At 55.9% G+C, this 11,425-nt stretch overlaps 1 protein-coding gene and 1 long non-coding RNA gene across 4 annotated transcripts in view; one reads left to right on the top strand and one right to left on the bottom strand.

Annotated features, from left to right (window-relative positions):
* FAM163B (family with sequence similarity 163 member B) overlaps positions 1-5,871 on the bottom strand; it is a 32,995-nt gene extending 27,124 nt beyond the window's left edge. Inside the window, exon 1 of one of the 3 annotated variants that reach the window (XM_037732970.1) lies at positions 4,993-5,871. In XM_037732970.1, coding sequence (XP_037588898.1) covers positions 4,993-5,475 — 483 coding nt within the window. In that variant the 5' untranslated portion in view covers positions 5,476-5,871. The remainder of the gene's footprint in view (positions 1-4,992) is intronic. The other 2 variants (XM_017513114.2, XM_017513116.2) reach the window with 2 other exon arrangements.
* Positions 5,872-6,612: 741 nt separating this feature from the next.
* LOC108292321 lies at positions 6,613-11,040 on the top strand. The gene is made up of 3 exons (XR_001820240.1): positions 6,613-6,647; positions 9,564-9,937; positions 10,320-11,040. It is a non-coding gene; the product is annotated as an uncharacterized LOC108292321 (long non-coding RNA).
* Positions 11,041-11,425: the final 385 nt, after the last annotated feature.

Below are 11,425 nucleotides of genomic sequence, written 5' to 3'. Positions count from 1 at the left end.
GTTTTGCTATGTTGGCCAGGCTGGTCTCAAACTCCTGACCTCATGTGATCCGCCCGCCTCGGCCTCCCAAAGTGCTGGGATTACAGATGTGAGCCATGGCGCCGGCCTATTTATTTCTGTTCACACTGCACATCCCTCGCCCAACTATGAAATCCTTCCCTGGGTGATCACTTCAGTGAACAAGTATATACAATGAACACACACAACAAACAAAACCTGCCTGTGACCTACATCCCTGTTTACCGATATGAGTCCAGCTAAATCCATGACAGACCGGGGTGTCGACACGCAGACATAACCAAGACCTGTTAAGTCAAAGGACAGGGGGGACACACACAGACTGGTCCCCTGGGGAGGGGGCCCCTGTGGCTGACACAGCAGAGCACTGGCGGCCGGCCACACCCAGGAAACCGGGGGCTTCTACTTGGTAAAAAAAACAGCCAACCAACAACAGCTGAGTCGCCTGGTTTTTCTCTTCCTGGAAGCATGTGCTTCTTTTATTCACATACCCTTTAATAGATGTTCAAACTTAATATACGTTAGTTAAATATATAAGGAGCCTGAGGGAGACAGTCGCCCTTGCTTTATGCGAGTAGCATCTCTTTTCTGCCATGGTGGATGGTGAGTCTCAAACTCCACGAACACAGGAATCACCTGGGGGCCGGTTACAACAGGTCTGGGGGCCTGGGAACCTGCGTTTCTCACGGGTTCCCAGGGCTGCTGCTGCTGCTGGTCCTCAACCCCCATCTGGAGTAGCACGATTTCAGATGGATGTCTGTAAGGTAGTGCAGCCAAACACGGCAAATGCAAATGAGGATGATTACAAAAGAGAGAGGATGATTCTCCAGGGATCCGGGACCTGCCAGCAGGCCCGGCTCCCAGACAGGGCCAGCCTGTTGCACGCAGAGACCGTGGACCCGCTCATGAGGAACAGAGATGGAGGCGGCGATGGTTCTGTTTGTGAACACTGAGGTCAGGAGCCAAAGCCGCCCCACGGTGTGGGGTTTGCCTTCCTGCCAGGTGCAGTCTGAGGCCCGCTGGCCCTGACGCCACCTTACGGCAGAGCCAGGAAGTGAGCATGACCCGGCGGACCCGGCCTGGAGGAGGTTTTTGCTGGGGCTCGGCCGGGCGTGGGCTCTTCTCCCGGTCTGCTGGCTGGGAGGTAAGCTGGCACATCCTGCGCGGCAGATGTAATGATTGCTGTTTTATGAATGAAGAACCTGGGGCCCAGAGAGGCTGAGAAACCTCACGAGGGACACACAGCTTGGATAGAAACATGGCTTTGCTCAGCTACATGTGCTCTTGTCCAGTCGGCAGTACCTCCACCCTCAGTAGCCAGGGAATGTGGTGGGCGAGCTGGCGGCCCCGGGAGCCTGGATCGTTTTGGGGCCTCTGTCCCTGTCCTTGCCTGGCCTCCACCTGAGCCTCCCAGCTGCTGCCACCTTCTTCCACCTCTGCCACTTGGGAAAACCGAGCACAAGGGCAGAGGTGACAGCTCGGTCCAGCAGGGACCCACTCCCACAGGCACGCCTCCCCGAGGGCCGGGAGCACCCAGAGCACAGGCGCAAGGCCCAGCCCAGCAGGGTGCCGGCTCTGACACTGACTCGGAGCTGCTGCTGAAACCACAGCCCTCCCTGGCCCTGGGGCTGCATCCTCACTGCCCACGTGTGGCCCATCCCAAGTGCCCGGTGCTGCCTGAGCCTGCCTTAAGAGGGTGGTATAGGTGTGACATTGGCGCAGTCCTAGGCTGTCTCCCACCACCCCCACACAAATATCCAGCCCCCTCCATGCCTGTCACCTGCCCTCTCCTTACCACCCTGGTCCAGGCCCCCACTGTTTCCCTTCCCCCCCAGCCTCCTGTCTGCAGGGCCCCTCTCCAAGTCATTTCCCATGGTGCGGCCAGAGAGTGTCCCCTAAAGGCCAGAGCTGACCGTGTCCCTCAGGCTCACAAGGCCTGGTTCCTGTGGACCGTGGCAGAAAGCCTGACCACTGAGCAGGGCTTAGAAGCCTGGCCGAATTGGACCCCACCTGCCTTTCCAGCCTCCTCCTTCACTGATGAGGCCCCAGGGAAGGAGGCACAGTCTCCATTTCCCAGCCCAAGACCTTCAGGCCCAGGGTCCCACAACCAAAAAGCAGCAAAGCTGGGCCTTGCATTCTCCCTCCACCAGCTCATTTCACCCCAGGGGCCATAGGAGTCCTTCCCCTCTGGAGCAGCCCCCAGCAAACGGGGCTGAGGCCAAGGGCTGCAGGAGGATTCAGCAGTGGAGGGAAGGAGCTGGCAAACACTGAGGCTTCAGAACTCTCAGATCCCCTCTGGAGCAAATCCAAAGCGAGAGACACCGCCAGGAACACCGGCGCCAAATGTGGCAGCAACGGCTGAGAAGCCCCCAGCCCCACTCTGGCCTCTGCAGGGTGGCCCGGGGACCACATGCTCTCAGGGTCGAAAAGCCTCTCGCCCGGGCTCACAGTTGCCCCGGTGCCCCATGTGCCAGCAGAGAGGGCAGAAGCACTCTCAGTTTTGCAGATGGGGATGCCGAGCGATGTGCCTGTGGTCTGGCCTGGAATCCACTCCCCTTGCCACACAAATTGCCGTTTTACTGACACATAGATCAGGACTTGCTACTCTGGAGAGGGACGTGGGGCCAGGAGCTGAGTGGAGGACAGGACAAGGGCCTGGCTGCTACTCAGCCTCCCCCCCTGCCCCAAGACTTTAGAGTCAGAGATAATTGACTGAGATGTAATAAATCTCTCCCCTCCCGAGTGCTGTAATTATTCCTCGCTGGAGCTCGCTGCCATGAGGCTGCAGAGGAAGGCCCACGTGGCAGGAGCCAGAGGTCTCACTACAGGAGTGGGTCCCCATGCTGTGAAGCCTCACCTGGAACCAGCACCAGAAGAGTCAGGAATATAGAGTTGGCCCCTAAATATACAAAACTGGGGTGATCATGTTTGAGTAGGGAGTAGGGTTGGCAGGGATTGGGGGCTTGGACTCAGGTCAGTCCGAAGATTTCAAAACTACTCTGCGCGCCCTCAATACCATGGCAGAAAGGAAGGGACTGCACTCCTCCCAGCCTCCCTACTCCATCCGGGACTTCGATGAACAGAGCTGCAATGGCTCGGAGGGGACATTAAATGATCCCCCATAATTTTGTACATGGGAAACTGAGGTTTAGAGAGGAAAGTGACTTGCCCAAGGTCACCCAGAAAGGTGGACAGAACTTGCCAGATAAGTCCCGGCTTCTCCATCTGTGCCCACCTTTCCCCAGGTGCCCTTGTTCATGTTTGCTGATGGTACTGGCATGACAGACGTGCGCTGGGGACTCCAGCCTCAAGGCTAGGAGGAGCTCTGTGGGGCTCCTTCCCCTACCTGCTGGAGAGGCGAGGGTGGGGACACTGCAACACCTCTGTGCACCAGCGTTCTGCGTGGTGTTGGCACGTCCTGAGAATCCAGCAATGCACCCCAGAGCTCCCACTCCCTCCCCATGCACTGGGGCGCTGAGGCTGGGAAAGCTTGAGGATCCTTCCCAGACCCCCACATCCTTCAGGAGCCATTTCCAAGCTTTCCAAGCGAGTCCAGACCAGCCAGCCCCATTGGAAACTCAGCTGACAGGGAAGCCAAAACCCAGCTGGATCCAGGGTACAAAGTCTGCCCTGCGGGTCTTTTTCATAGCATCGTGCAGATACTCAACAAACTGCCAGCAAGTGCAAGACCGAATGAACAAAACCCCACATTTCCTGGGCTCCCGAGCCTTAGAGTGAGATTTTTTCACAAGCCGCCAGCACCAAAGCTGTTTAGGAAGCTTGCAGCCAGTGCACCAAGAGTTAAAAGCAGCCCTTGCCCAGCCCAGGAAGTGCTGGTTCTCACCTGCTCAGGTAAGTAGAGCCCTGGTCACCTCTACTCCACTCTCAATTCTGTAAGGAGGGAGAAGGTGGGAAGATGGGCAAGGGTGCTTTCCCAGCAACCCTGAACTTTTTGGGGGCTGGCAGTTACTGCTCTCCCCAGAAGCCCCGAAGAGCCGGGGCTGGCAGGGCTGAGGGAAATGTAGGGAGAAGGCTGGAAGGCTGGCCTGCTGGCTTGCCTGAGCTCCTACTTCCTGGGGAAGGTGCCAGGATGAATGCTGGGGCTCAGGCCTCAAGGATACTCCCCTTATCCTGCAGAACAGTCTATGAATTTGGGCCTCAAGTTTCTTGTCTCAGAGCCACCAGGGCTGCTGCAGGACACACACTGGCAGGACCACTTGTGCCCAGGCAGCCCCTGGCCGTGGAAGGACAGGACATGAGTGGGGTGAGACAGTGGAGCCCTGAGGACCCATGTCGAATATCTCTTGGGTTTTGGTGTTTAGAGTCTGAGCCTTCTTGGCTGGGGAAACCCAGGGCAATCAGGTCCCCACCAACGTGTCACTGAAGCAGAGATTTCCAGCAGACTCAGGTGTGAGTTGGTGCTAACAGAGGCCAGTGCTTGAGGCCAGCTCCACCACTTCCCCACTGTGTGACCTTGGGCAAGAGACCAAACTTCTCTGAGACTCAGTTTCTGCATCTGTGAAATGGGGCCAATGCCCCTTTCTCGTGGGTGTTGGGTAAATGGGACGGGATGATAATGTGGCACCTGCCCTGGCAGAAGGCAAAGCTCAGCAAAATAAAAAGTCTTAGCTTCTGGCAGAAGGAGAGTGGGGCCACGTTTCCAGTGGGTTCTTCCAGGAAACTTTCCCTCCCTTCTGCCCCCCACCCCCAGGCCACTGTTCAGAGGAAAGAAGCGCTGCTTCCTAAAGTGGGTCCCCCACCTCTCCCTTAGGCCCTTGTGCCCAGCTGGGTCTCCGCTTCCTCCACAGGGGTGCGCTTTCAGGGTGGAGGCCCTGGGATGGGTGACGCTAGCTGGGTCAGGGAACCTGGTGCGAGGCAGCCGGGGCACTCCGGACGAGTGGACACCCAGCTGGAGCTTCCCAGCCTGCGTCCTCTGCCCCACATCCCGTGACCCGCGGCCCGCTCGGCCCTTACCTTGAACCATGGGAACGGCGCTGCCCCGGCCGCGAGGACTTGGGCGCACGTGACGGGGCGGGCGGGCGTCCGTCCCGGGCAGGGCGCAGCTAGCGGCGGCCGCTCAAGCCCAGGCCACGGCGGTGACGCCTGGTGGGGCTTGGGGGGGCGAGGCGGGCGCCGAGAGGCCCGGGAGGCCCCCTGGGAGGCGACTGAGTGCCCGGGCGGGCGTCCCTGCCAGCTCCGCGCTGCGGCCGCGGCTCCGGACGCCCTGGCTGGCTCCCTGCGAGCGGCACGCGCCGTTCCAGCCCAGTCCCGAGCGCAGGGCGCGCGCTGGTGGGGAAGGCGCGCGGCCGAGCCTGGCGGGGAGCGCGCGTCGCCGGCTCGCGCGCGCAGTCGTCGGGGATGCCGGGAGCGGCCCGGGGAGCTGTCCCTTGTGCTGACAGCTCGTCCTCTGTCGCTGGGGCCAAGCGACCTCCGGCGAGGCCTGGGGGGCGCCCACATCCCGGCCCGCCCCCTGCGGTGCCCCCTCTGCTCTCCGCCTGTTCTTGGGGCGTTCCGGCTTCCACAGCGTTGGGATCTGGAGTCAGGCCGAAGCTGCTGCTTTTCCACCGTGGGGCAAGTCCCTTACACTGGTTGAGCGGCTGGTTATCTTTAAAATGGGGTGTTAACACCAGCACCTTGAGGGTTGGTCTGAGAATGAAATCCAATGCTGTGTGGAGGCCCTGCACACCATAAGTGCTTAATAAATGCTCGCCTGTGTTACCATTGGTTTCCCTTCTCTGGGTTAGCAACCTTGGAGCAATTGAGAGGAGGGGCAGGGTTCACTCTGCTCCCCGTGGGAGGGTGTTTGGGGCCTGGCAGCTGCCTTTGAATCTCTCCCACATCCACGGAGAAGGGGAGCAGATCCCTTTTCCCTGTCCCCAAAGCGCAGAGCTAGGTCCAACTTAAAGCAAGGCAGATTTGGGCTGGGTACGAGGGGACCTTTCTGACCTAAGGTTCCTGCGCCTGAGAGGGGTGCCCCAGGAGGCATTCCCCTGTTTCTGCAGGTACTCCACTCGAGGCTGCAGTCGCAGGGACCCTGAATGGAGAGAAATCTGTGTTAAGAAGGGGTTTGTGTTAGAACATGTACAGCACTCAGAGCTATGTCTGGTAGAAATGCACCATATAAATGTGTACTTTTTTTTTTTTTTTTTTTGAGATGTATCACTTTGTCGCCCAGGCTGTAGTGCAGTGACACGATTTCAGCTCACGAAACCTTCACTTCCTGGGTTTAAGTGATTCTCCTGCCTCAGCCTCCCGAGTAGCTGGGATTACAGGCATGTGCCACGACACCCGGCTAATTCTTTTTGTATTTTTAGCAAAGACAGGGTTTCACCATGTTGGCCAAGCTGGTCTTGAACTCTTGACATCAAGTGATCTGCCTGCCTCGGCCTCCCAAAGTGCTAGGATTACAGGCGTGAGCCACCACAGCTGGCCTTAAATGTATGCTTTCATTATGATCGACCACTAAGTTCTCTGTAAAAAGCTCCATCCTGGTGGTAACCACAACCTTGCTTCACCCCCATTCTAGACATGAGAATACTGATGAGAATACTGTCTGTACAGTAGAGTAAGGTGCTGGGAGTCCATTTCCTTTTTACAGATGGGTGAGCAACTCGCCCATAGGCAAGAGTGTGAGTGCTCACATCAAACAGACACGCTCCAAATGTCCAGCCCGCTGCCTCCCCTGGCAAGGGCCCCTGCTGAGTTTCTCAGGGCTGGTCAGGTCGCTTTAACCATAGTGACTTCTCTTATAACAAACCAGGCAAGTCTCCCATTTCTCTTAACTAATAGGAAAAGCTGGTTCCTGCCCCCATGAGTATCTCATTCTCTTCTAAGCAGGATAATTAAACATCACCTGCTTCATTTCCCAAGGGACCAGGGGCTGTGTTTGATTCATTAATTAACTGTGAGCAGTACCTGCTCCCACTAGGCACTTGTCTCATGATAAACATCACTCATTATGTGCTTAACTCGAGCCGGACACAAGGCTAAACGCCCTGCGAGCCTTGTCTTATTTAGTCTTCTCAGCCATCCGATGAGATACAGATACTGTCATTACCCTGATTTTGCAGGTGAACACTTTAGGCCTAACAGCAGCAGACCTGAGGCGGATCTGCCTGATTCCCAAGGCGTTGCTCCTAATCCCCTTCTTCTAGAACTTCCACGTTCTTCCCAACCAGCTCCACCTAGAAAAAAGGATGGTAAACACAGATAGAAATTCCATATAAGGAGAGAGAGAGAAAAGCAGAAAAAGAGAGAGAGGGAGCCAGGAGGAAGAGGCAAAGCAGCCAGCCAATCGATGTTTTAGGAGTTGACATAGGAATCCTTTAAATCATCATTTTTAGTCAAAATCCCCATTATGACAACTGAGCAACTTGTTTTTTATTTGAGAGTTGCAAGTGTGTGCCAAGAATTTTAAAAGCAACATCACTGCCAAACCCTGTCTTTACCAACTACCTCAATGCCCTTCCACGTCTTTCCGGGCTGACTTTTCACTCAAACTCTGCAGAATCCTGCAGCTGTGGATCTGAGCAGCTAGAAACCTCTGTGGAACCAGCTCAGACTCTGTAGCTCTTGGCCTCTTGATGTGCTGGTTTCTTTCCTGTGCAGTGTGGAGAGATGTGTTCCTGATGCCTGTGATGACGAAACCATATTTAAAACTGAGCCCATTTTATTTAAAAGAGTTCCAAATACTAGCCACAACGTGTACAATAGATACTTGGATTGCCCTCACTTTATGGACAGTAACAAACGGGTGAGGTGACTCACCCAAGGTCACACAGCCAGCAGAGGCGGCCACAGCAAACAGATGTCATTTGGATTTCGAGGCTGGATGGTCACCACCAAACTCATTATTTATGTGCAAAAGCATGCCCTGATTTTAAGCAAAAACCAATTTCAGGAAATAAAAATGGGTGAGAGGGAGAGGAAGATAAGGAAGAGTCTCTGGCCTGACTTTAAAAACAATTCATCATCAGGATTCCCTAAACAGCACGTTCTCCTGGTGCGTGCAAAAAAAGGATCCTAGTTACACGCAGTTCTTTTAGGTTGGCCAAAAACAGGCCTGGGGGTGGGAGGAGCGGCATTCTGCCACCGGACTGGTGATTCTTCCACTACAATATGCTGTTTAGTCACGTGGCAATCTCAGCCAACGGCAGCTACTCTGTCCCCACCAGCAGCATCGTCCCATAACACAGAGCTTCGCGGATGTAACTCAAATCCAGCAGATGGCCACGCTGGTTGAACAACCCCCAACACATTGGTTCATGGGTGGCAGTTTACAAAGGTTCGTTTTCCACTCGGGGCAAACGGGGCTTGCGTAAGATCAGCCTGACGCTGTACAAGCAGGATCTCTGTGCCCTTCGGTTTCTTGGAGTCGACTGCGGAGAGCCTCATTGCTCAAAGACTTACAGCCTCCTGAAGAAGAGGCATCGGCACTTCTTTCTCTCTGGGGATCTGTATGTGCACAAGAGGTGCTCACTGGCTGGAGGCAGAGGAAAACACAAAACCGGTGGTGGTGGGGAACCCCTGACATTCCAGTCACGCTGCACCCACGCACAGTCCCCTGCACACTCATATGGAGGGACGAGGTTCTTGGGAACAGGATGTGAGCAGCTGCTGTTGATGGCCGAGTTTCGTTCTGCAGAGGCAGAAAGAAGAAAGCACTCGAGGAATAAAGTTTCTGCCAGGCTGTGGAGAGTGATGACAACGATGGCCCAGAGCTCCTCCTGTCCCTTTCTGGGAACCCTCTGGAAGGGGTGAGCGCACCATGTCCAGCCACGTCTGGGCAGAGGCTGGCTGTCCACTTGCAGCACAGCTGGCACCCAGGACCCCTTGGCGTTGGAAGTCTGAGATTGCAGAAGGGCAGCTGCTCGCTGGTCTGTGTGGGTGACCCCCCACCCCCAGCACCGACCTCCATTCAGCTGCTCGGTGGATCTCAGCACACTGAAAGAGGGTCCTCTTCCTCATATCGGTGCCAGGACAAACTATGGAAGTGGTTGCACCAGACTGACCCTTGTTTGGTGGTTGAATTCTTTCCTCTTCCTAGCCTGCAGCCGTGAGAGGTTCTGCAGTTGATTGACAGGGCCCAGCGACAGCCCCTTTGATCCGTTTGTGTCACGGAACCTGTGTCCATTCAACTCCAGATGATCTGTGCAGGTTAAGGTCAAGCCCATTTAGAGAAGAGATGCTTTTTTTTTTTTTTTTTTTTTTAAAGAAACGATTGAGGGCCGGGCAGCCGCAAGTTGCTGTGATTACTCTGTGATGTTGAATAGGCAGAGTGCGCCCCGCATCCTGGGGCTGTTAGGTTGGGTGTCCTCAGACGGGCCCGGGAGAATGACGAGGTACCGAAGTGCGCAAGAGAGAGTGAGAGGGTTAGGCAAGCGGCGGCGTGCGGGCGGACAGAGCGGGAGGGTGTGCGCGGGCTCAGGTGTGCGGCGTGGGGGGTGTTTCCATTGCCCTGGTTTGAAAAGAAATTACTGGTGGCTGTTAATTACTGCAATGTTTAAAAACGTTGTGACAGCAAGCTTGATGTGTTCATTCTTTAGGAATCATCGCGGATGATGGATGAGGAGGAGATGGTGCTGAGAGGCGCTCAGGGGACCGTCAAGGGGTCTCTTCCAGCTTCGTCTGTGAGTCACGGATCATCCTGACAAATCCTGCCGCAGAGCAGAGGAAAGGCGAGACGGGAGAGATGGAGGATTTATTGTTTCAGAGCCTTCCTCCATCGCAGGGATTTTTTTTACTCCAGAGCAGCATTAACAGAGAGTACTCCTAATCTGGGTTTTACTTTCTCAGCCAAAGCACTTCTTCACAGCTCGAGCAAATGCAGGCCATGCCTACATTCGCTCATTCATTCCCTCACATACTGTGGGCGCAGAGACAGAGGCAAGAGTTGTCGTCATCACCAGCTCAGAGGGAGGTGAGGATTTCAAAGGTTGACGGGACGGCCTCCTGAGGCGGGCGGAGCGGGACGCGGACCGCCCGGGCTGATAGCTAGCATTTGTCTTGTGCTTATTCCCTTTGAACTGCCCTGGGGGCCCCGGAGACAGGAATGATTCATTCATTTTACTGGATTTACAGTAAAGAAACTGAGACTTAGAGAAAGTGCATGGCCTGCCCGAGGCTGCCCGAGGCTAGGACCCATCTGAATCCAAAGTCCACCCCTGTCCTATGCCTGGGGTGTGAACCTCAGTCTGTTTCACTAGAAAATAAGAAATAAAAGTCTGAGATTGCCTATCTGGACTAGGGGAACCTAATATTGAAGCAATCTTCCCATAACCTTTCTGCTTCTATGAGCACAGGGTTGCAGACGCTGCTGAATGCTGTTCGTTTTAATAAAACGATGAAAGAGAACTCCCCCTGTGATGGACACAGGCCAGCGTCAGGACATGATGAGAAAATGTCATGCCGGACTGACACGCCAGACTTTCACTTCAGCCGTGCAGAGCAGTTCCTCCCCTCAGGACAGAGTCTCTAGAGCACCCATGGGGCAGCTCTGCCACCCGAGACTCGGTCTCCCCGTGGGCACAAAGAATAAAACCGAGGACTTACCCATTGCTCTCTCTTCAGAATCTATCCAAGCCTCCAGCCCCAGAGCCTGCCTAACAATGGCAGATTCGGATGGGGGTGAGGAGGAGGAGGGTGTGGGAGGAGAGAAAGAAGAACAGCAGGGGTAATCGTGGGGAAGCAGGTGGTCGGGGCAGAGCGAGGACATGAGGCCAGCGCTGTGCCACCCAGGGGCGATGGGAGCCATGGGAGGCCCAGGCCCCTTCTGCCCTGGCCTGGATGCTGCCTCCCTCACCGCCTGGCTGGCTTGAGGAAGCAGAAAGAGCATCAGCTACGGGTCTGTGCATGAACAGATGAGCCCTGCTGCCGGCTAGCCTCACACTGTGAAATGGGAGAGAGGCCTGGCCCCGGTACAAACTGGGAAGGGGAGGGGGCACAGCCTCATCTGTTTGGCCTCTCGTTCTCTGCCTCTCTGTCCTGGAATGGCACATCCACGAGGGCCGGGGCTTCGTGCCTCTCTGTCCTGGAATGGCACATCCATGAGGGCCGGGGCTTTGTGCCTCCCTGTCCTGGAATGACACATCCACGAGGGCAGGGGCTTCGTGCCTCTCTGTTCTGGAATGGCACATCCATGAGGGCCGGGGCTTCGTGCCTCTCTGTCCTGGAATGGCACATCCACGAGGGCCGGGGCTTCGTGCCTCTCTGCTGTCTCCCAGCACCAGCCACAGCAGCTGTTTGTTGAATGAATGAAAGACGCTGCTGTGAGAAAGCGTCTGCCTGCGGCTCTGTGGAGTCAGATGCAGCGTCCCCTGCAAACACAGCTGGCCCGAGACTGGCAGCCACCCAGACAAGACGTGGCAGGCAGCAGGGCCTCCCCCTGCTCTGGAAACCCCACACTGAG

The sequence above is a fragment of the Cebus imitator genome, unplaced genomic scaffold (genome assembly GCF_001604975.1).
Source record: "Cebus imitator isolate Cc_AM_T3 unplaced genomic scaffold, Cebus_imitator-1.0 Scaffold486, whole genome shotgun sequence".
Classification (NCBI taxonomy): domain Eukaryota; kingdom Metazoa; phylum Chordata; class Mammalia; order Primates; family Cebidae; genus Cebus; species Cebus imitator.
This window is presented reverse-complemented; position numbering and strand designations above follow the sequence as displayed.